This window comes from Falco rusticolus, chromosome 9 (genome assembly GCF_015220075.1).
Source record: "Falco rusticolus isolate bFalRus1 chromosome 9, bFalRus1.pri, whole genome shotgun sequence".
In the NCBI taxonomy this organism is placed as follows: domain Eukaryota; kingdom Metazoa; phylum Chordata; class Aves; order Falconiformes; family Falconidae; genus Falco; species Falco rusticolus.
In genome coordinates this window covers 20086215-20111453 of record NC_051195.1, presented here as the reverse complement: position 1 = coordinate 20111453, position 25239 = coordinate 20086215, and the positions used below count along the sequence as shown (strand labels likewise).

Sequence of the window (25239 nt, the reverse complement as noted above, 5' to 3'; positions counted from 1 at the left end):
AGAAGCAAGCTGGTAGCACTGGGAGCATTTTTCCTGACCTGATCCAGCTGTAGAACCCACACTTGAGTCCAGGGAATCAGGCAGGGGAGGCAGTTAATGAGCAATTAAAGAATTCCGATGCTCTGCCTAGTTTTATGAGACTGAAAAGTGGTTTCCAAACCCGAGGACTTTGCGGTGCTCTCTGCCTGTCGCTGTTGGAGCAGGGACTGCCATCAGCAGCAGGCAGCGTGCCAGCTTGGCGCAGCCTGTGTTGCAGCATGCCGGGGCAGGAGCTGCTGCTGCAGCGCTGCAGGCAGGGAGCCTCTCAGCCTGCTCCAGACATTGGAGGTGGGTCGTGGTGGTTGTGGTTTGTGTCTCTATGGGTTATACAGCTCTGGACCGACTTTTTCTGAGCAGTCTGGGTTTGCAGAGTGGTGCCCAGAACAGCCTCTGCACAATGGTTCAGCCCGGGTTTGGCATTTCCTCCTCTGCATTCTTCCCATTTGAGTTTCTCCTGCTGTTGGTAGCTCTGATAGTCTTCAGACCTGTTTCTTTGAGTGCTTTTTACCAAATAATATAATTGGGCTTTGTTGATCCCATTTGGTGGCTCTTTCCAGGCTGCCCAAGCAGTATGTCAGGCTGTATGTGGAGCGGGCTGGGCTTCACCTTGCAAAACCCAGTGTTTTAGATCCATGTGCTTTGGAACCTTTCAGCATAATTAACAAAAAAATGTAATATTTTGAGACCTTTGATCTTTCCAAAGAAAAAGCCTGTAGAAACTTTTGCCTTTCTTTTTTGGCAGTAATTTGGTGCCTGTGCAAACACTGCAGCTTACTCCCAAATGTATTAATTTTTTTTTTTGGACAGAGGACATTGCTGGGATTTAGGAAGATGTACAGTGTTTCCCCCCCGCCCTTTTTTTTCTTCCTCTGTCATATTTGTATATGCAACTTGACAAGAGATCCTGACAGCCTGCTTCTCCAGAACAGTAAACAGAGCCAGTGCTGCAGTAGTCTGCAGATAAATAATGTATTACAGCCTGTCAAATAAAGCTTTGAGCAAATACAATTTTAAAGGGTCATACATTGTGAATCTGAATATTACCCTACAAATCATTATTTCCCAGACCTTTTTGATTCCTTATTACGCACACCACAGCACTCAGAACAGTTCACCTTTTTCAACTACCCCTAAAACCTGACAGAATTAGTATTAGTAATATTTCTGCTATTGATGTTTGTTTAACCAGCTTAAATAAGCTCAGAAATCATCCCTCAACACTTTTCTTTCCGTCCAAAAGTCCTTGTACATTTTTTTTTTTTTGCTATCTCAATTGACATACATACATTTATTTTTTAGATGCTTCCTTTGAGATTTTAGGAAATACATATATATATTTGTTTGGGTTTTAGGAGAGGCCTTCCTAGAAATTTAAGAGCCTGTTAAAATACAGCTAGATATTTTGCTAATATGAGTGCTTAAAGAGGATAGAAACTATATTGCTGGTATGCCTGGTTACAGGTAGTTTGAAGTTCAAGAATTTCTATGTTAAATTTACAGAAGATGAGTTTAGGAGTATTTCTGAAAAGTAAAAACCTTCAGCTAATTAGTTGGAGATGCTGATTCTTGCACAGTGAGAGTACCATGCTTCGTGGTATTTGTGTTTAATATCCTTTTTAAAACTGATGTGACCGTGTTTCATATTCTTTCCTGGTGTTTATAGGCTAGCAGAGCTGTGCAGTAACTGTGGGATGAGCCCATGCACTGATAGGTATGGGCATAACTGCAGGAAAAGCAGCGCAGAGTATCGCGCCATCTGTGCAGCTCAGCAGTTGGTATTCCCATCAGCGTAAGTCTGGGGAATATAGATTCAAGTCCCAAAGCACAGACTGAGCTCATTCCCCGTCCCGTCGCCCCAGGGCTGCTGGAATGGTTACACTGTAGAGGTAATTGGGGAACAGCATGGGAAGTACCATGCTTTTTCTTTCGGCATTGCTTTAGGAGAAGTCTGAACTGTATTTTCATCATGCTGTGTTGTGTTACAGCTGGCTGTTTCTCTCTTGTGTTGATGGGCTTTGAGGCTTTTGCTGGTTTTGGTTGATCTTAAACACCATTTGAACCTATGCTGAGTCCAGCCACTGGAAAGGCATGATGGTTATTTTAACAGTCATCTTCAGCAAACCAAACCAAACAAAATAAACCACAGTTTAGTGTGCAGACCAAAAATGTGATGCCAGGCTAGGAAGGAGAAGAAATCTCACTTTTTCAAGCGTGAGGTTTTTACATCCATTTGTGGTTGTGTGGTGACGCTAAGCCCTCTCTGAGGGGTTTGGTGCTCTGGCATCCCTCCCTGGGCAGTTGCAGAGCTTGTGTTGCTCTCTTGGGCATAGTTCAGTCTGGTGGCAGCAATGGCAATACGCTGCTCCCTGCTTATTAAGCAGTTTTTTATACTTGCAGTCTTGGATTAGACAGGGTTTCAGCACTGGGGTTTTGGGTAGAAATTTTCCATATTAATGCCATTGGTTATGACAGATTTAATAAGGAGGGAGGAACGTCTGGTACCCAAGCTTGACTTTTCCTGAAGGAAGGATATCCTGGGGTCAAGTTAAAATTTTATCTTACGTTTTCTTTCTGAAACACCACCAGGTCTCAGCTGAAGCCATGTGTCCCACTGCACCAAGGCTGAACCGTAAGGGGGGATTCAGCCCTTGCCCCACAACATACAGCATGCCAGGGCTGCAGGTCTGCACTTACAGAGACACGATGCTGTTAGTACCCTAAACCTTCAGTTTAAATGACATTTCCTTGTTTTTCCCATTGTTTCTCAAACTGGAAAAGTCTGTGTTTACAAGGTGGATGGGCTGAGTCCGCAGAGGCATTTGCAATGCCCATCGCCACAGTTAAGGAGGTCCTCCTGCCTGTGCCAGATGGCTCCTTAACCATCAGAGCTGCTTCATTTCCCAGTAATGAAGCCTTGCAGCTGGTGGTGGCAGAAGGAGAGATGAAAGGAAACCAATGTTTCTGTTTAAGAAGTTCCAGCAGTTTTTTTGAATAAAGGTATTTCTCGTGATGGTGTCTCCTCATGGTTCGGGCTGGATGCTTCTCAGAAGCTGGCATGTGATTTCCCACAGGAGTAGGTGGATTAAGTGGGGGGGAAAAAACCCACAAAGTCTGGAAGCAGAGGGATTATGGATCTTTTGTTTTATGGTGGATCCTTGTATTCCCTTTCTATAAAGTTATGCAATTAAGGGGATATGGAAGCAGAGAAAATTGTCTGTTGATTTGCCTTGTGCTCTCCTCGTGGTGAAGCCTTTCCTCCGTGCATTGAAGGAAAGAGCAGTAGTTATTCAGACAGAAAGCTAAGCTAGAAGGAAGCTTACCCACATTTCAGCTCATAGAGGAACATGAAGATGTTCGTCCTGTCTGATGGGAAAGGGGTGGTTTGAGGGGGTAGGAATATTCAACACATGTTTAAGGTTATGGGTAGTCTTTTAAATGATTGTCAGAAGTATCCTAATATGGTATACAGACTGGCTACTGGGACTGGGCTAGTGAAGCCGGGTCAGGTTGGCAGTGGGAGAATGCTGTGCCCCATTTCTCCTGCCTTCTTACCCTCTCATAAACACCTTTGATTTCCTTGCATGTCATGTTGGCTTATAATGAATTTCAAAATACTGCCTATTACATTTTCTTCAGCGTCTTGGGCATCCTGGCTTGCAGGAAGAATACTGGAGAGTGTGTTATATTTTATTATTTACTGTATCCTTGCCACTGTGTTGATGCAGAATCCACTGCTGGCACCAAGTGGCTGCAGGCGGAAGCTGCTGTGAAGGTGTTGGACTTGACAGCCATCTGTGTTGCATGCATAGATTTTTGGGGCTGCAGTTCAGAGACGGGTAGGTCCCCCCTGTTCCCTCCCCAGCATCTCCAGTGGTGGGTGTCACATGCAGAAGCTGCTCCGTCCTGCACCTGCTGGTGCCCTGTGATGCCTACTGAGCAATTGCCTTGGCTGTGCTTGTCCTTTCTTTAAGATATATGAAAGGGAAAAAGGTTGTCAGAGGACTTGTTTGCTTGTAATAAATCTCAGTGTGCTCTGTCCTGTACTCCATCCTTGTGGGGTTTGCATTTTTTTTTCCCCCACCAAGTGAGTGGAAGAACAAACTGTGCAGTAATGTTACATGCATAAAGGCAAAGGATCGTGTTTATCTGGGAAAGGACACTTATTTTTTCTGCCTTTTCAAGTACCTGGTGGATTTTAACACTTAGCACTGTCCCTGGACTGTGTATTGAGTACTGAAAGAAAAATTACTGTAGGATTTGCATCCTCCTTTCTTTTCAAGTGGAGGCAGTGGGCAAGCTGTGTTTGATTGGCCAGAAGACATTCAAGAAGTCAGGAGAGCACAGATCTGGTACCTCTGCTCCTAGACAGGGAGATGGGAAAGGGGGTATCAGGGGTAGCTTTTTAACAAAAAAAAAAAGAAAAAAAAGTTGAAATCAAGATTTATCCACTCACATCATTTGTAACCAAGTTTCTTTATGAATACACAACTGCTAACATGGCAGAAAAAATAGGTAGAATTGTCTCACCAAAATTTTTCTGCATCTTTAAATGACATCCTCCCCAACTGATCCCTTCTGTAATTAATTTAAACGCATCTGACACTAGCTTGAAGATAAGTTTTGAATGTTATTTACACAACACCATGATTTTGTTGCTTTTTTTTCTCTCAGTTCAGTGGTGATTATATTTGAATTTGGGAACTCGTTGTTGACCAGCTCTTGCTTGCAAGCCCCTTTCTAGGCTGGCCTTTGCAATGGACATTGCTGTGTGCCTGTTTACGGGAGAGCGTAACGCTTGGCTTCCAGGATTTGACTTTGGGCATCCTTGAGTGTTTCAGTTTAACATTAAAGGTATTTGCTTTAAAGTGAGGTAAACCTGGAATAAGAAACATTAATTTCATGGTTTTCAGGCTTTTTGTATTTCTTGAGAGTAACATTTGTATGGTGTTTTGACTCGTCACTGCACCTGATGACGACCTGCAGAAATTAAAAGTTAGAACCAGTTTTAGAGCCCACAGTGATGGGGAATGAGTTGGTTTATTCACAGGGGTTTAGGACTGTTTTGTACTTTAAGGATATGTGTATAAATAAGTTATTTTAGTTCTTTCATCAGATTTGTTTTATCTTTATTTTGTCACTTAACACAATCTCCCAACTGCATGAGAAATGAAAAGACGAAAGCTCTTTTGTCTCATGCACCTGCTGCAGGTGAGGCTCTTGCTACTGCTGTGATCAAGACTTGGGTTATGGCAGTAGGGTAGACACTGTTTCATTTTCATTAAATTTTGTAAGATGCCAAAAATAGTGCAAGCATCAGCATGTTAATTGTGCTCCATGTTCCAATGCTGCTGCTCAGAGCTGATTAAATCCTTGTACTTGAATATTTGGTTTATTTTTAACAGATGTTGTAGAAAGGTTTGCCAGCTGCAGTTTCCCACCAAGGAAATACCTAAAACCCCAGGGAACAGAAGCTGAGAAGATGAATCATGGGAGGAATAAGCATTTTTTCCCCATTGCTTATTCTCTAGCTATAAAGTGTAAGCTATAAAGTTTAGTAATAGGTGCCCCTAAATAAGGTAACTTCTAGTGTATCTGTTTTCAGTAGTGGCATTCGTGATGCAGAAGTTAGTTTGCATAGAATTTTAGAAGTAATCCTGCTTAAAACATGCTTGTCTGCCTTTCTCCCAGCTGCATGGCTGCGAACATTGATTGGAAATTACAGCATTATTCTTAATGTACCAACTTTCCTGAAACTATAGGTGTATCTTCATCTTTTATTTGGGAAAGCCCAAGCGAGGGGAGCCAAAGGGCTCACTGAGACCCTCTGCAGCAGCAGTGGGGCAATTGCTTTGAACATCTCAGGGTCACAGCTAAAAATGGGAATGAAAGAAGAAAGCTGGACTGAAATGCTGTGTTTCATCATCATATTCCTGTTAAGACTTCTTCAGCATAGCATTTGGAGAATAGTCCTGCTTTCTTATCTTAGTAAGTTAGCACCAAAAAGCTTTGTGTGAGATACATCACAAGAAAAAAGAAGACAAAAAGTTTTTTTGATTTTTCATTTCTGGTCTATTTTGCATCTGGTAGTGCAAATCTAACCACTGTCTGAATGCCTAGTTACAGAAGAACAGTGAGGAGTTGGCCCTTTTTTGTTTCCCAGTCTGTGAGGTTGTAGGGATCTGTGCTGCTTGTGTTAGCCCATGGAGCTGCACAATGCCAGCTCCTTAATGTGAGGCAGGGGGAGAGGACCAGTGGGCTTTTAGACACTTGACTCAAGACTTTTCTAAGGATAATTCGCCACTTAGGAGGTTGATTTGAGAGATTTGGTCCTGTTTCTTATCCTTCAGTAAAAGATGCTACCTAAAACTCTGCTAAAACATGGGATATTTGAAGGCAGTTGGTAGAATAATACTGGTTTGTGACTTCTGGGATGAAATTAGGAATATTATACTAGAAGAAAGCATTGGTGCTGCTTTTGAAACAGTACCGACTGTGAATTTTTCTCCCTTGGGTACTGTAAAATGTAAAAAAGACTACCTCAGCTTTTTAACGAAGAACACATACTTTTCCTCCAAATGAGTTTTCCCTCTCCTTGCCCCAGCACACAAGAAGGGGAGAGGCCGATGTCTTGCATCATGAGTCTGTATCAGATGACACTAAAAAGCACCGTCTTTTTCCCAAATACTGTGTGGGTTGCTCAGGTGAAAGTACAAGGTGCTAAGAAGCAGCATTTGTTAGATTGAGAGCTGCCTCCTGCCAGCGTAGTCCATCCAAACCCCTCCAGCCCTGGCACTTCACGCATTTCAAATGCAGTAGGAATCACTTAGTATCCCACTGGGAGAAGCAGCAAAAGTCTGGCTGATATACTAATAATTAAAAAATATTTACCACCAACTTGGCACTAACATGGAAATTGTAATAGCTTGTTTGCAAGCAGCCTGGTTGCTATATAGCATAGCTGAAGACCACTATATTAAAAGCATATGTAGCAGCTGTGTCTGGGGCTGTGCCTACACAAGGATTGAAAGCAAGGCTGGTGGAGCTGCTGGCTTTCATCTCCTCACCTTGATCTCGGTTAGGTGCCTTGCTGGCGCTTGTGTTAGCTGTGTCGTTAAGCACAGAAGAGCAGTTGAGGCAGAAATGGTTAACTCACCAAGCAGTATCACGGCCAGTCAGTGGTACTACATTGTTCCGTAAGAATTTAAAAATCAGTTTTATTGTTAAATGTCATCTTCTGGCTTGTGATCAGCTGTAGTGTAGGTCATGTGTTTTCTGATAAATTTGAAGGAAATCAAATAAGGGGTCCTGAATACTGAGATTTGTGAAACTAGTGTCAGTTGAAATCTAACATTGATGTCTGTAGAGCCACAAAGAGGTGGGGGGAAAAAGGAAAAGGTGAAATCTGCATTATTTAGCTACCACAGATGTGGTGCTCCAACCCAGCATCTTCCCAAACTGGGGAATTGCTCTTGTCTCCTCCCCTGCAGCAAAAGCCGGGAGAACATAAACTAATGCTGGAGAGATGGATTAATGGAGAAAACCCTTCTGTGCCAAAGGTCTTGTGGGAAGTTTTGCAGGGGCCTCACAGCACCATTCATAAGGGTTGCAGACTGGATGGGGCTGAGCATGAGGAGAACTTTCTGGAACTGGGGAAGGTGAGGTATGTCCATGAAGCTTCCCTTGCTGCGACACTGCTGTAGGGCTTGGAGCAGAGAAGAGCTAAAATGAGACTTAGTTTTTGTAAGACTTTTGTTTCCTGGGCTATTAACCATTATGCCCCTTTATAGCAATCATGGAACCACACCTACATGAACTTCTTTTGAAGCACACTCTTGCATATTAGCTCAGTCTCAGACAGATCTTTGATCAATCAGAAAGTCACTTGAGCAGCAGAGTTCTCTGGATGCTTGTTCAGATCTCCAAGCTGGAAGTGCATGTGAAGAACACCTTAGTACTTCTTGCTTTTCACCCCCTTTGGTGACCTGTGGACACTAGCTTGGTTTCAAGTTAAGGCAATCGTTCTGTCTTTTCAAGTCCACCTCTACAAATACTGTCCCCCTGCGAGATGAAACTAGGAGGGCAAGATACAAAGATTTTCTCCAGAAGTTGTCCAAGGAATAACATGTAGGGAAGATGTTGACTTCTTCACGGATACAGTCCTGGGGAAAAGCAAATATTCATATGCATTAGGATTTCTTCTTCATGAGTGTTTCCTGCAATGTTCATTTTTTGTTGCGGTGTTTTTCATGCCCTTACCCTGGGTGGAGCTTTCTGCTGCAGTCTTGTTTTCATATACCTTTGTATTATTTTTTTTTTCTCCGCTTCCAGTTTGAGCGGCACGATCCGGTGGAAGGGCGGATCACGGAGCGGCAGTTCGGCAGCATGCTGCTGGCCTACAGCGGGGTGCAGTCCAAGAAGCTCACCATCATGCTGAAGCAGCTCAAGAAGCACTTCCAAGATGGAGAGGTCAGTGCCAAATTTGGGAAGTTGTGGTGGGGGCAGCCATCCCGCACCGTACTGAGAAATGAGTAAGCAATCTCCATCTTCTTAAGAAAAGCATCCACACCTTGTTTAGCAGTGTGGGGAGACACGCTGACTTTGCAGATGATAAATACTTTGCCAGCAGCAGGGAGGTGGAAGAGGTGGGAGCGCAGTGGTCGGTGACCAGATCAGGGTGTAGGCTTGTCCCTGTTAAAATGGATGCTGTAATTTTCAAAATTTAAATTTGCTGAACAGCACCCTGGGTCTGGAGCCAGAATAAACACTGAAGAGCAATTCCTAGTTACTGGCTCGACCTTGGATTAATTAGCTGCTGTGAGCGGGCAGTTTATTATTTAGTCATTAACTTACATGAAAAATTATTTGAATTACTTATGATTTAGAGAGGAATAAGGTTGAAGATCCTATACTCATTAATTTAGTCTTGGAATAAGGCATCCAGACCGAAAGCATGTGCTTTATCAGGTAAGGCAAGTATGGGCTGCTAAATTACTTCAGTATTAGAATTCCACGTCTGCTCCTATGAAGATGGATTGTTCTTTTATTAACTGTTTTATTAATAGGTTATAAACAAGGGATTCATCAAAAGGAGAATGGATGGAAAGCCTTTGGCTACATATCGGGTCAGTCTGACTGTTTTAGAGCTGCTTCCTTGTGACATCAGAACTGGCGTTCACTTCTTAACTGGTTTAGATGCAAGGTGTGTTACAAAACACAAGTGTTGGCCAGCAATTCATTCTTTTTTGTCCCTTTTTGGTGCCTTGACTGGACTCCGGTGGTGTGCAGGAATCCTTAGCTCATGTAAAGCCACTCCAGTGAATTTTTCCTTCTGTTTTCTCTATCTTTCACTGATGCTGGAGAATTTGGGCGTACTGAAGCAGCAGGGCACGGAGGCTAATAGTCTGTATTAACTGCAAATAATGCCAAAATGTGAAAAACTGCAGGGAACCATAAGTGAGCGAAAAGGCCATGCTCAGTGTGGCGTTCCTGCCGGAGGACCCACAGTACCTGCATCTTCTCCTGGCCCTGGGCTTACAGAAAGAGCTTTTTTTTGCAGATGGTCTCATGTTTTGTAGGAAAATAGGTTCAGTGTTTAATACGCTGCTGTCAATAGATGGTGTCAACATGTCATTGGATCTGAGACGCATTGTGTGTTAATGTTTGGAAATCTCACTTCTCAAGCTCTTTGTCGCCAGCTTAAATGAGACTTGATATTTCCAAGGTTGTGTCCGTTTATTTGATCTTTGAATAAGACACTGCAGATTTGGCTTTTCCAATACTTCTGCTCCTTTCAAGTTTTAACAGGAATCACTTGATTTCTTGTGGAAAAAATACTTAGCTGTGATGTGTGTCTAATAGAAAATAACAGCTCTTTCTTGTTAATGTTCCCAAACTGTAAATTCTTTTGCTGTGATTTGGGTTTTTTAAAATATATGTATATATGTATACATATGCACATGTGTGTATATATTATTGAACAGTAGCTGGGTATATGAGAAATTAGGAAGAGGGTGCTATTTTGGAAGGTTTCTTAGAGCAGGTGTTTTCTTCCTTTCATGTGTAAGCCAAGACACTGACATCTGTGGCACAGGAAGAATTTTTTGTTTTTACCTTATTCCTCATCTGCAAATCAGCCAAATTTTATTTCTATTTGATAATATCCGGATTCAGAGCAAGTCTTTTTCTTTATTTATTTCAGGGAGCAAAACTGGGGATTAGGACAAAAAAATTACATTTGCAAGAAACCAAGAAACAGGTGGAAAAAACATGATTCCTTAGACTGGGGAGAATGAAACAGCCAAAATCCTAAAATGAGACGGCCTCCGTGATAAGAAGTACAAGATATTTAGTGCTTTAAGGAGATATAAAGGATGCAAGAAGTGCCAGCCACTTTGCACTGGAGGCAGATAAGCCTTTTACTGCAACCAGGGCAGCTCAAAGTCAATGCTTATGCAGAGCTAGAGAAATCAGGCACCAAAATCCTCCACTTCAGCAGATTTTGTCTCATAGAGAATCCAGGCTGGTGCCTAACTTTGCCTTGTCCTTTATACAAGAGAAACTTTTCTGGAAAGTTTGTGGGGTTCTTTTTTCCCCAGGGGTATTTTAGAAAACCATATCCTTGCAGATTTGTGTGCAGCACACTGTATCTAAGTACACTTATGTACTTCTATTGGATCACCTTGGGGATCATCACAGTGGTTTTACATAGCTTAAATTTCCCCATCTCTTTAGGAACAGGACTGCCATGACCAGAATCATGTTAACCACCTTTTGAGCTTTCCAGATAACGTATTCAGGGGTGTGCTTGCAAAATTTTCTTCGTAAATGAATGGAGTGTTAACCCAGAGAGCATTCTCCCGCTTGAGACTGCAGAAGCTCAACACTGGTGTTGCTTCTTCCTCTGTGTTTGTAGCCCAGACATCTGCAGAGCAAGCTGCTGCTTTGGTCAGGCTCTGCTTTACTCCCATTGTGTAAAAAAAGGGAGTGGAGCCAGTGCTATCCACTGCTCTCCCTTTGGCTCCCAGACCTCAAAGAGACGTTAAAGCCACCCAGCTACTTCATTTATCCTGCAATACTCTCCAGTCACTGAACTCTGTGTAGGTCAGAGAGGTTTATGATGCAAGCTTGTTTTGCAGGATTAATTTTCCCCCAAATCCTTTCTTGTGACGCTTCACTAGACTACCTCTATAGCTGTGTAGTATCATTACCTGTACAGTTTACTAACCTGCTGTAACTCCTCTCCATGCCAAAGGCATTAGGGGCTTTGACTTGCTATTGCTTGCCAAAGAAAGTGGGAGTAAGATGATTTTAGTAGTGTGATGCTGGGAAGGGAATGGCAGTAATTGTACCAAACCTGCCTGGCAAGCTTTACCTTGGAAATGCAATTTATCAAAATGTTAAAGGTTTTAATCTAACCTTTAGTCATTTTCCAGCATCATTATTCTACATTCCTGCTTTTGGGAATGGCATGTTTTCTTGCATTAATTGATAATCTGCTTTTATTTTTATTTTTCTTGAGGACAAATCCCATCATACCCTGGATATGTGCACTCCTCTGCATATTCAGTGTGTCTGCCACACTCTGCTTTGGTTAGAATTGTTTATGATTCCCCTCAACTCAAGCTACACTTACACAGCTGCTTTTCTCCTAGTAAAAAGGACTTGAGTCATCAGTAGCACTTACAAGAAAGGTATTGGTTTATGTCTCCCTAACTGCTAGAAAACTAAGCTGACTCTTCAGAAACTAGTGATTCAGGTCGTCATCTACACATGCTTTGGGGCTGCATAGCATAATTTTCTGTTGAGATGGCAGAGGGTGCGAGGGAGATGTAATGGTCCCTGGGTGAACAGTCCTAACTTTTGCAGAAGGTGTTTGAGCTGTTGTAAGCAGATACACATTTCTGGAGTCTGCCTGCCTATGTATCGCTAGTATTACTTAAATGATGAAAGGATTCAGGCTTACGAATCAACAGCTAGATCTACAAATGCCTTGAAAGAAGTGATCATCCAGATCCCATAATTGCTATCCTAGTGCCCTCCAGATACGCAATTTCTTGTGATTCCAAATTAACACAAGCCTCTGTCACATAATGGAAACTTCTATTGGTCTTTCACGGAAACATGAACAACTTAGGAAGAGCTGAGCTGACAAACTTATTGATGGGGAGTAGATAAATTCCCATACACAGAATTCTGACTGATGAAGGTCATCATACATCTGTTGACTTGTCAGTGAAAGCCTGAGACTGTCTCAGTCTCTGATTTTATTTTTGTTTTAGCAGCTGGAAAGGAGTTAGTGCTGATGCCAGCCTCAACTATAGGATTCATCAATAAAATACTAGATTTCATAATGCTGACGGCATTTTTGCTGCAGAGGGTCAGTATCTGTCCACATGCAATAGCAACTGCACTATTGGTACTAAACAAGGGGCCCACAGTGCTGTTTGGCCTTGATATCTGCCATTTTGTGGTGGAAGATTCCAGGAAAATACAAAGTTTAGGGCTCTTTGCTTAGAATAGCTGCTGAGATGACTTGCAGCTACTACTACAAACCTCAGATGTCCCAAACAGAGCAGGTAAATCACAGCACAGTGTCATCTTCTGGCCTGAAAGTACACATACCCATTCTTAGTGCTCCGCTCCCAGGCAGGAGCCTGTTCATGAGGAAATGTGTAGCAGGGAGGTGTCTGGATGGGCATCTGAATTGCAAGGATATTTTCTCTTGTAGATCCATTGTAAAAACCAGAGGAATCTGCAGTACTTCCTGCAGAAGTACCTGATTTATTTGGTTATTTTTTTTTATGCTAGGACAGTATTTTATATAATTCTGCCATACATCTTGGAGCATGCCGCTTGGGAAGCAGAGCAGGTATACATTTAGGAAAGCTTCCTGTACAGTAACTGGGGATTTTTTCATAGTCTTTGTCCATGTGTGCATTTTGCTGTCTCATCCTTTTTGGTCTGAATCCTTGAAATCTGGGCTGACAAGGCCTGCTGTTGCATTTGTCAGTGTGCACGCTGTGCAACGTACATCAGTGGTGCATTGCCACATATTCAGTTATAGCAAAGACAGGAACAAGCTGCAAATGTTCTCTAATTTTTCTGCTTACAGTTCTAGAGGTACCATGTCTGTACGAGAAGATTGTAAAAAATGTGCTTTTTTTTTGCAAAAAAAGATAGGCGGCTGTTCCTTGATTAGAAGTTGTTGGGAAGACTTTGAGCAGGGTTACAACAGATTGTATACATTTGTATTTGACAGTACCCACTGAACGTGTGCTCTTCCATCAAACCATAAAACCGCGCTGTGTTATGCAGGTGGGATTTTTAGTATCTTGCTGTATCAGTCTATCATGCTAGACAAGACAGGGGGAGCCTGAACCTGAACTCCTCTTGACAAGCTGATTTATCTCTTCCAGAGAGGAAGGCTGAGTGGTTATTACCATAGTACTGATTTACCTCTGTTGCGGGGCCGTGGCTGTGGTGGGGGAGTTTGGAGGCTGCAGCTCTTGTCCCAGCAGTGATGCAGTTGTGCTGGCGCTAAACGGGTCGATAAAACTGGATGTTGTGTTGTGTAGTGGAACTGGGTGCAGGTCCCAGAGCTTCACTCGCTGGCAGTTGCTCTCCCAGTGTGCTCCCTCCTCACCGGTCAGATCAGTGCAGAGAGGAGTGTCTCTCTTATCCCCTGCCTACCCGTTGGCTGTGCTAGGATGCAGCGATGCCAGTGCTGGCAGATCTCAGGATGCCTTTCTGTGGCTGTAGGCACTCACCCAGCGCACACTCACCCGTCCCAGGGTGAGCCAAGCCCCAGGCAACTGTGCCGGTAAGTAGAGCAGGCAGCAATGCAGCCCCGCAGCCATCCTGCCACCAGCAGCAAAGCCAACTGGGGCACTCTATACGTGCTGTGCTTTGCAATGTCACCTTCTGCAACACTGAGTAAGACGTGGATCCCCCCAGGGATCTCTGAATCTCTTGGGAGAGACTTTGCAGCACGTGAACTACTTTGTTATTGTTGTTGCAAGTGTGCAGGCTTAAAAACAATACATTAATGAACCTGCTTCCAGCTGTCTCCTGCATCCCAGCCACAGGCTTGTGGTATGTCTGCGCTTTTGGGCAAGAGCTGGCTGTGGAGCAAGAGCCAGAAAAATGCTTTTTGGTCTTGGCCGCTGCTGACTGTACACAAGGAAGTCCCTTCCCCTTGCACGACTGTTGGGGCCAGGAGGGGAGCAGAGATGGATAAACAGAAGCATGGGTCGCAAACCGTATCTTCAGGTGCCAAGGCAGGAGTGTCTTGAGTGTGCAGATGATTTCCCCTGTGGCTGCAACTTGGGCCAATAAGTCACTTTGTCATATGTAATCCAGGTAGTGTCACAATCTCCTTTTCCCATCACTGTAAGACCCTTTCTTTGTCCTAGGGGCTGACATTTGAGGAGGTGGAGAGCTTCTTCACTTTTCTGAAGAACATAAATGATGTGGACACGGCTTTGAGCTTCTACCACATGGCAGGAGCTTCACTTGATAAAGGTAAGACGGACTTAAAACTTGTGAGATGGACGGGTGCTGAAAGCTTGAGGGAGCATGAGTCATGCTGTGTCCTTGGAGTTGGGAAGATGTTGAACGAGCCCAGGCTGACAGGTTAAAATGTACCAAGATCAAAGTTCCTCTCTGTAACGAGAGGTTTGACTTGCTACATTCACGGATAAAGAGGGATTTCAGGTTTTAAGCTTTCACAGTTTTAGATATACAGGGAAAAAAAGGCTGAAAGGTATAGCCTGAATAGATTAGGAAGCAGTGATTTCTTGGTGACCGATTAGTAAGCAGTGATACTATCGTGGTATCTTCAGCAGGACCAATCAGGCCTGATACATGCAGAGGCAAGATGACCTAGTGAGTCTGGTACCAGATCCTGGCCATGGCAATGTTTCTTCTTCATCCCCGTTTTCTCAAGTGAAGCTTTTTCTCCTTTTACAAAGTACTTGAAAAATTGTTGACAAAGACAGGCAGTATTATAAGAAGTATTCTTGCAAACTGTATCTTCTGTAGAAGTCTCCGTGATCGACACAGCAGAGGCAGTAACCAGCAGCGGAGCTGGTGTTAGGAACTGTTCAGCCTTTGCTTTGTTTCAGCTTTGCTTAAAAGTAAAAGGCTTTGCCTAGAAATAAGAGCTGTATGGCCAGCTGCTGCATTTGTGATCTGAAATCTAGTTAATGGCAAGCACCCTTGGAGCTGGAGGGAAGGAGCGGCGGGAGCACTGGAACCCCACTAAGGTGCCAGACTGAGCATTAAAGTCTGCCTAGAGCAGGCTCTCATCAGATAACCCACAGTCCAGGCGCTGCACGTGCTGGAGTAGGTGACTGAATAAACCTCAGAGATGGTGTGTCCTGGGGAGCTTGGTGATAGTCATAATCCATATCCTCCTTCATCTCATTGTGTGTTTCATTTTCTGAGCTAATCCCTATCAGGTATGTTCTCAGATCTGACACAACATTCTTCTAAAATAATGAGAAAACAAAACAAAACAAAACCACCCGTACATTTTAAAAAAGTCCAACTCTCTACTGCCAGGATCTGTCAGAAGTGTGTGGGTTTTGTTTCTAGATCTTTTTTTGAGAGTTTTTTTTTTAAATACTCAGACTAGGAATTTAAAAAAAAACAACCTGGCAAACTCTTTAAAAGTTTTTTAGGCTAGGTGGAAACTCTTGTCTACTAGGAAGTTAAAGCTGATATATTTAGGCAGCTGCAAAATAAAATGTTTCTGAAGTAAGCTGTTCTTCCAACCACTGCTGTTGTGGGAATATTAAGACATTCATAGTTTTTTGGGCAGTGGAATTACAAAAGGGAGTCAAATGTGTCGCATCTCTTCTTGTGTGTGTCAGCAGCCCTTTTCGTCTTTGATTGTTTGGGGGAAATCATCTATACTCTTTGTTTTAGATCACTGTTATCTTAAGACTTAAAAGAAGGCAATATGATTTTCTCTCATTTAAAAGTAAAAATATGAAGCATGGATGCGCTGCTGCTGCACAGCCCTTTCTGCAGCATCCCACAAGGAGATAATACTCCAGCAAATCCAATTTACTTGGTGTCTACAGTAAATTAGCAATTGCCCAGTCATGGAATATGCATTTGTGGAGTATTTAGGTCCACATGCAGTTGGTAAATCAGTGTGATTGCTGTTTAATTATGTGCAATTAATGAGCTTGTGTTGAAGCCCCAGCCATTGAGCTGGGATTATTTGGCTGGAGTAAGTAAACCTTGGGGAGGGTTGGTGGTGCGCGGGACATGGCTTCAAACCGCTTGCGGGCTCGCCTGTCCCCAGACGCCCATCCCTGGGGCCTGCAAGGGTCCTGGCTGTTGGGAGACATTTCTTCGGGCTTGGGCAGAAGAGGAGGGTTATTCTGCAAACCCCTCTTCATGTGTGTCTGGTAGCTGACACAAATCACCCCTTGCACCCTTCTGTGCTGCTCAACCCAGAGATGCTCTGGGCAGGAGGCATGAAGAGAGCATTTTGCTGTGGTCCCAACGAAGGTGCAAAGCGCAGTACAGTGATACACCTGGGTTTTGCAGCAGGGATCTGTGTGCTCCCATGCCTGAATTGTCTATGCATTACCCACTTCCATATGTGTGCACTTAGTCTGGATATTGCAGCCACAAATCAAATAAGCAGTAAATGGAGTGTACTCTTCCAAAAGTCAACCTTTCACAAGGTTGCTTGTTAAAAACCAACAAATGTAAAAACTACTCATCATACGGGGAGAAGGAAGAGGATAGTTAGTATATAAAATAAATCACTGCTAACCTAATGCAGCAAACGTTATTATAATTTTAGAAGGTCTGTTTAAAATCTAAGAGGAAAAAAAATGGATGGCATCAAACAGCCGTAGCTTGACAAGCTGTTTTCAGTGTCGAATTAAAGTCCTCTCTTCTTCTAAAAAGGATCATAAACCTCTATTTTAATGACCCATAGAATAACACATGTATTATTTGTTAGTCCATCTTTCCTTTTACCGGAAACATAATAGCCATCATTCTCTTAAATCATAAGGATTGCTTAGAAAACTTTCCCAGCGTGGGCTTACAGCTGGCAGCAGGACAGGAGCCGAATTCGTCACTTATTCCCCTTTCAAGGCAAGAGTGTGAGTTGCACTTTTTTTTGGCACTGTCTGCAGCCAGACTTTCCAAGCAGCTGTGCTGCTGGCTCCAGCAGAGAGCCGCGCTATAACTCCTTTGTGTTTTAGGGCAAGGCACAGATGTGCTTTGCCTAGAGATGGGCCAAAGCGAGGGGAGGTGGCTGAGCCCACTGCTTGCTCCAGTGGCTCAGCCAGTTCAAAGCAGGGCTGGAGCCCAGGAGGGGTTAATGGAAGATCATTTTATTTGAAGTATGGAGCTTGAAGTGGCTGCAAACTTGACAGGGAATTTGGAAGGAGGTAGAGAAGAGTTTTGAGTGCAGCATGTTTTTGTCATTCAGTTGCTGCTTGCTTTAATCTGCCTTCAGAGCTGGATGAAAGAAATCAGTCCCCCATGAAGGTGCAGCTCAGCTCGCTCCTCTGGAGTAATGGCACGTAGTGAGCGCTGGTGGTTGGGTGGGCAGGACTTCTGTGGCATGGGTGAGGTTGGCAGGGATGTCTAGAGACCCTCTAGTCCAACAGGGTCACCTACAGCAGCTCACCCAGGGCCACCTACAGTCAGGTTTTGGGTATCTCCAAGGATGGAGATGCCATCACCTCTCTGGACATATAAGAAAGCCTGGATGAGTATTTGCAATAACTTGTGAGAAAGAGAAGAATGAAACAATGAAATATGGTGTCCTGCAGAGGCAAGCCATGGTCACAGGTTGTCACCTTTTCCCTCACACCAGTGTGCTGGGGTGTGTGTGTGTGTTTGTCCTGATGGACAGGGACCGTGGAAATGCTTGGCACACTGTCCCCAAGCATGAAGGGTCTGGAGCTCGCCTGCCCTTTGGCTTTAGTACACGCACAATTATGGTGCAGTGTTTGCTGAGTGCTGATGCAACGAGTTGTTGGGCAAAGCTCCATCACAACAGAGGATGCACGTCCACAAGGCTTTAATAAATCAGCTTGGTAACCCTGAGGACAAGCTTTGCATAGATCAACAGCCCCTGGAAGACACTGAATACCTTTCAGTTTAGAAACCATTTTCTGTGTTAGATTCTCCTTTCTTTACTTATTTATGACTGTGAATGTTACATAAACAGTGCATCAGCTCAGCCTTTGGTCTGGTAACTCCGCTTTTTTCCAAGAAGCGTGATCTCCATGACTTTCCGTCACGCTCCCTTTCATGTCAAAACAGTTTCTGCTCAGCTGCGGGGCTGCAGCCTCACATTTTGAGAAGAAAAAATGTGTTGTGCCACAGGATTGCATAGGGTTTGTACATCCCTCTTATGGATGGATATTCTGGTACGTACAGATGAATTGATGATTTGAAAAAAGTTCGACTCTTTCTAGCTATATTGTCAATTATGGCATCCAGCATTTCCAGCTGGGATGCTTAAAATGAAATGTGCATATCAGTGTGAGACCCTACATAGCCTGGTTTCTGGGAGCCCAAAATACACGTGTCCTGCCTCTGCAGCGTGGAACTGCCCAGGGCAGAGAGCCCTGCTCCTGTCACCCTGGGTGCTGTTAAAAAGGAAAAGAAAGCAGCAACCCAGCTGCCCATTATTTTGGAAAAATGTGTGATTAATCTCAAGATGGAGGAAAAAAAGTGAGGTTTGCTCTCTGGCTAGGCTCTCAGCCATAGAAAAGCCCTGTTTGTAAGCATTTGGTGAGGCATTACTCATAGTGCAGTTCTGGGAATTGGAGTGGGGAAAAAAAAAAAGATGAGTGGGAAAAAAAAAAGATAACTGTGTTGGACACTAAACTTGCATAAAGAAACTCAGATGGCCCAGTAGAGGAACCAGTGGTAGACACTAGAAATTTTAAAAGCCACATAGCTTTTCAAGATAGAAATGTGTAACTGTTTTTCAGTGGTATAAAATCTAGGAGACTTTCCCATGTAGAGATGGATGCAGACATCCCAAATGCCCAAATCTGAACAAGCTTTGTTTTAGGAGATGTTTCCCTGACAGCACCTATTTCATTTTGCAAAACAGTAAAGAAATTATGGTGAGAGGTTTACTTCAATATTTAGTTGCCTCACTGAGACACCTTGCAGCCTGGAGTGTGTGCATCAAAGTGGAAAGCAGAGACACTTTTCCCTTCCTTATGACTCCTTAAAAATCAACAAAATCATTACCGAGCACAGCACAGTCATGCAGCTCCTGTGAAATAACATTTTGCAGAATTTTTGCATCGAGCAAGAACAATGTGATGGAGGTGACACATACACAGTGGGATTAATAAAGAGAGGAAGAAGTAACTGGTGGCTACAAATTACAGCTGGTAAAACCGGCCATGAAAAATAAATAAGCACATGTCAAAGAGGAGGGAAGGATCAGGTGACACCCTGTAGAGATGGAAGGAGGGGGGTGAAAACATAACTTTATAATTGAAGACATAATTCTTTTTTTTTTTCCCCCTTCAAGACTACAGCAAATAACTTCTTCAATAGGGTGTACCTGAGAGGAGAGGATGGTGTCAAAGCTTGGTTGAACACCTTGAAAGAAGATTTACGTTTAAGAGGAGTTAAATGAAATTTGTTGTTGCTGTCTGAGGAAATACAGATTTGCTTTTGCTTTCTGAAGATGTGGGTCTTGGGTAAGAGGTGGCTTACAGCACTTAAAACCTCTGCTGTTGCCAAAGTTGAGGTGTTTTAAAGTGTCTCCCCAGCAAAAGAACTTTCTGGGGAAAAAATAAACTGAGAAATAAGTCTAGATAAACTCTTTTCTTTTACCTAAACCTCTTATTTTCCCTTGAACTTTACATGTTACTGAAGTCCCCCAGCAGTGCATGTGGCGGGTAGGAGTTACAGCACATATTTTGCAGCTGGCTGGAGCCAGGAGTGTATTTAGGGAACAAGCATTGCTTAATTGGGGAGGGGAAAGGCACCTTTTACAAAGGCATATGTAAAATCCAGAGGCAGGGCATGTATCTTGGTAAAAAGGATTATGCCATCCACCATTTGGCTCCGGTGTTCATGGCGTTAGATCAAAGAGGACCTATAAATACTTCATTATACGTGTGCAATCTATAGTTGCCCTCTCTGGTTTGGGATATGTGTGATGCTGGCCATCCATCCCTCCCTCTCGGATCCAATGGGGAAAGCTGAAGGCAGCTTTGTCATTGAATTTGTTGGTGTTTGATGTCAGTGTGAGCTAATTAAATGGTACACTGTTAAAGCCCTTTTTGGTGGGCTGCTGCCATCTAATGCGTCCGCTCGCTTGTGTTGCAGTTCATTCATTCAGTTGTGTTGCATTTTGCTGGCTAATTTGTGCGTATTAAGAAGAGGAGAGATGAAAAGAAAGGGATGCAGGGACGTGGTGGCTGTCCCTGCACTTAAAGCATTAATTCCCTTGTCTTCTTTGCTAACTAGGTTTTCTTGAGAGCTGTGCCACATGCATGATGCGGTATATTCTGCAGCCTGGTTGATGTGGGTGGGCGGGGAGAGACAGCAGTCTCCCCACAACTCAGCTGGCAAGATTCGGGAACAAAATTAATTCACGTTTTCTTTAATGATTACATTGCCTCTGCTGCCCCCAAAGCAGGCTCTGGCTGCCAGCAGGACACGCACAGGAGCAGTGGCCATATCCTGACTTACAGTGACAGAACTAAAATACAGAGTAGTAACTGCAGACCAGAGCTATCTGTCATGTAGGAGAGGATTTTAATTCAAAATGAATAATTACAGGCAAACAGCAGGTGCCTACTTGAGATTATATATATTTTAATCAACCTTTTGTTTAATTTCAGTTTTCTCCTGCATTATTTAGTAAAAGGAGGGATTTTATAGGGGAAAAGGACCTAATGATCGCTGTGGATTCCTCCTCAGAAACACCAAACCTCACTCAGAGGAGCAGAAATGGGATGGAGGAAACCAATAGTCTTGAACATTCATGGGGGGAAAAAATAATCCCGTTAGAAACACTTTATGTGGTTTCTAATAAATCCAATTACAGTATAGATAGGTGCTTATTTTTTCCTTTCTGACATGCAACCCTTTGAAATTTCTGAAGGGCCAATAGCTCTGCAAAAGGACTAGAGTGCATGAACCCAGAAGGATGAAAGCGGAGCTTTTTTTTTTTTTTTTTTGGTTTCAATCTGATTGTGTCACACCACTTCCCTCTTTTGCCTTGCCAACTCCACAGCTAAAGGTTCATCCCAGTCGCTGTGGGCTCACTGCCGTGGTGCAGTGTCTTCAGACAAGGTTTCCTTGGGTCAGGCTTTGTAGGGAAGTGATTGAACTTAAATTATGCTCGCATTCATGCAAAACCCTTACGTTTTATTGAGTATCTGGAAGAGAACAGGGTGTTTTAACCCTGACAAATGGTGACAACTCAGCTGCTCTTATCTCCCCTCATTCCTTCAGTTTGCAATAGTCAAAGGGAGACCAGAGAGCAGCCAGATGCACACACATACATATAGGGGAAAGAGCTAAACCAGCCCCAGTGAGGTGGGGCGTGTTTCCCCTTATGCAGCAAACTCTACTGCATAACCCTGCCAGTTTGATAGCTCCGTGGATGGCTCTTTAGTTCTAGAGGCATGAGTAAAACTACAGTACCACTTACTCCTTTACTGATGGGCTCAGCTGCCAGTCTGGGGGCAGGGGGGTTGGGGGGCAAGTAAAAATTCATTACAGCTCTTTATTTTATTGCAAGATTAATCTTGTCTGCTGGCTGCAAAGCCTGTTGCAGGGAGGGTGGATGGGTTTGTTCTGCAATTGTTGGCCCCGGGTTGCTTAACAGGAAAACTGGGCGGTTTCGTTCCCGACCTGTTGGAATAGTTGGTTCAGAGCATTATCTTTGCAACACGGTCAGAAGGAGCTGCCTTGTTGATCAAACCTGTCAGGAGAGGTTTTCCACCTTGTGTTTGCTGTAGTGCTGACACTTCTGATTTTGTAACCAAAGGGGGAGAAAAAAACCATGTCAACTCAGTGTTTTAAAGTTTATTTTGAACACACAGGTATCAGAACACGGGTGCTCACCAGCAGCCTTGCCACACCCCATGTGGTGTTGCAGTAGGAAGGCAAAGGCTTTGAGGAGCCTGGTTTGGGGGCATGTATTGAATGAGCTGGGGATGAAACTTATTTCAAGCCTCTTTGAGGCGGTCTTCTGGGGAGGAAAAAAGTCTTCCGCTCCTCTGCCTGCATTTGGTGCAGTTGGCAGATCACCATCATGACACCTTGCTAACCTTGTGCCCTTCCTCTGTTGCAGTGACGATGCAGCAGGTGGCCAGGACAGTGGCCAAGGTGGAGCTCTCCGACCATGTGTGTGACGTGGTGTTTGCACTCTTCGACTGCGATGGTGAGTGACCCCAACCTCTTGGCCAGGCTGGGCAGGATTTGATCCAGGGGGAGGAAATACAGGGGGGAAATGCCAACCAGGAAAGACTGACATGGCTGTGGCTCATCTGATCTTTGACCATGGATTTGTACTGATGCTCCTGCCTTTCTAGGAAAGGTATCTGATGGTTCCCAGTTTCCAAGATGTTGATCTTAAAGCACTGGATGCAAGCATTTGGCATGCACAGCTTCTTTTTTTCTCCCACAAAACTCTTTATTTTGTTTAATGAAATCAGCTATTGTGCTCCAGTGTTGGAAATGAGCTTGTCTGGTACTTTTCCTCCAGCGTCTGGACAAATATCAGCTTAATTAGCGGCAGCTCTGTGCCCTGCTTGTTTCTTTGCTGGCCCACAGAGGATGCAAGTGCTTTGGGATAGCTTGTTGCCACACTGAAGCAGTCTCAGGTTAATTTAATGAGAATTAGTGGTACCAGAGACCCTGCTGGCATCCTGCTTCTCGAGCAGTCAGTAGGATCTGGCAGCTCTGAGTGGCCCTAGTGATGCACAGACAGCTGTTTGTTTTCTGATATAAGCGAACATTTTTTAAATGTCTTTAATTATTTTATTCCTTGTTGTCCCTCTTGGTTTCAGCCCCCACCTGCTTCTTTGCGTCTTTCTAAGGTTGTATCTCGTTTTATTTTTCTCTGCTTCAGTGCCACTTCCCAATGCAATCCTCAAGCCAGATGATCAGGCTGAAGATTAAACTGAAGCATAGCCAAATATTCTCTGTTTACATCCTCTCATAGGAGAATCTGCTAAATATTTTGATAGCAAACCTCTGGGGGGAAAGACTGTGGTTGCCAGAGGGAGTCTGTGTAAGGAAGGAGGCAAGTGGAAATGCAGGTGCAGACCTCTTTTTTTGGTGTGTTTTCACTCTATCAGTGTTTATGGATGTGCATGCATCAAAAAACGGTGCAGCACTGGAGGGAGTTTTACTAGCCCTTGATAGTTTGCTGGAATTTTGCTGCCCAGATTTGCATTTGGATGTAAGGCAGGAAAAAAGCTCTCAAATGAAGAAACTTGTTCATGAAATACAATGATGTCATCCCCTGTATGAGACAGAGAGATTCCCTCTCCTTTGTCCTGGGGAGCCGATGGCACCGGCAGGTTTGTTTCTCGAGGGCTGATGTCCCTCATTTATTCTGTGCCCAAAGGTGGGTTGCTTTCCTATGCTGCTCCCTAAAAGCTAAAATCAGTGTTGTCAGCTGTGCACCATTGGCAAGGGAGCAAAACAAGCAACAGGATACGTGTGGCATCGTGGCAGGAAGGCATCAGCCCCTCAGCAGGCAGGTGTCAGGTTGTCGATGGCACCGTGGCTTGCTGCCCTCCCCTCCGATCAACCAGCGCCCCAAATAAAATCCCAGAGGTTAAGCAACTACAGAGCAAAATTTGCTATTTCATTATAATCTTATTTTTAACATAAATTTAGTTGACATAATTCTCGGTAACCTCACTAGATCAGTGAATCTTCCCTTCTACTCCATTAAATCTGCGCTCTGTTACTCTCTGCTCCCATTATTTCCTACATCACTTAAAGTGAAGTTTCCTGTGGGTGCATGGGCATTTGTTTTGCATTTGTTTTTCTGTCTTCAAGCCCCAGCACTGCAGGCCCTGCAAGGCGTAGTGGTGCCAGGCTACACAGGGCAGCATCCGTAGGGTTGGGATTTAAATGCTGTGGTTTGGCAACCCTTGCTCAGCAGGATATTTTGGGTGGTTGAAGCCAAGCGTGATCTCAGTGTCTGCGAGAAATGACACTTGTGGCTGCTTCCCTTTAAAGTTAGTGCATGCAGGTTGTTGGTGGGTTTTAGTGTTTCTCATGGTTTTTTTTTCCTTTTGTCTTGCAGGGAACGGCGAGCTGAGCAACAAGGAGTTTGTTGCCATAATGAAGCAGCGCCTTATGAGGGGCTTGGAGAAGCCAAAGGACATGGGTTTCACACGACTCATGCGGGCAATGTGGAAATGCGCCCAGGAGACAGCATGGGACTTCACCATGCCTAAGCAGTAGTGGGATCGGGGAGGAGTGCTCAGCTTCCACATATCAGCCCTGCCACCATTGCTGAGGACACCTACAGGGTGGCATCAGGCTCTGGCAAGCCCAGACTGTTCATAACAGGAGATTTTTGTAAATCGAAGTTAGAAATCAAAGCCTGTTTTATTTACAGCTTCTGCTTGCCACTGGCCCCTTAACATTGCCCTATCAGGAAAAAGAAAAGGACTTTTCTTTGTGCTGCCACCTCCGCTTCATGATGTGCCCTGCCTGCAGTTGGGTGTCAAGCGAGTTGATGGGGCTGCACCCAAATCACTTTTATTTAACGTTACTACAAAACAGCCCAGGGTTTATTTTCATTCTTAGATGGCTCCCAAGAAAAAGCCATGGGATTCCTGCATAGAGCATACCGGTGGGACCTAGGAGCAGAGGCTGGAGCAGCCCAGGATTTCCATCAGCCAAATGCTCTGTGCTCCTGCAGACTGTCAGAGGGGGTGGATGGGACAGGCGCACTCACAGAGGGGCTGCCTGAGCTGAGGTGCTGCCTCTGGTGTAAGAGCAGTTAAAAGTAGTGGAGCAACTGGCTGTTCTGCCCATCCTGCCTTGCGTAAGCAACTTGCTGTGGGAGGTCTCCAATTAGTGTTTTTTAAATGGGGAGTGCGCTCTGTGGGGAATTGTCGTTCTGTAACGGGAATGAGCTGAAAGATCTCTTTGAGTGCTGTCCTCTCAAAAGTATCACGTAAAGATGTTGCTCACAACAACATG

At 44.1% G+C, this 25239-nt stretch overlaps 1 protein-coding gene across 13 annotated transcripts in view; it reads left to right on the top strand.

Annotated features, from left to right (window-relative positions):
* MICU1 (mitochondrial calcium uptake 1) overlaps positions 1–25235 on the top strand; it is a 105799-nt gene extending 80564 nt beyond the window's left edge. For all 13 annotated transcript variants that reach the window (XM_037401264.1, XM_037401260.1, XM_037401263.1 and 10 more), the window contains 4 exons: positions 8368–8505; positions 14451–14559; positions 22361–22450; positions 24332–25235. In XM_037401264.1, the coding sequence (XP_037257161.1) occupies positions 8368–8505; positions 14451–14559; positions 22361–22450; positions 24332–24492 (498 nt within the window). In that variant the 3' untranslated portion in view covers positions 24493–25235. The remainder of the gene's footprint in view (positions 1–8367; positions 8506–14450; positions 14560–22360; positions 22451–24331) is intronic.
* Positions 25236–25239: the final 4 nt, after the last annotated feature.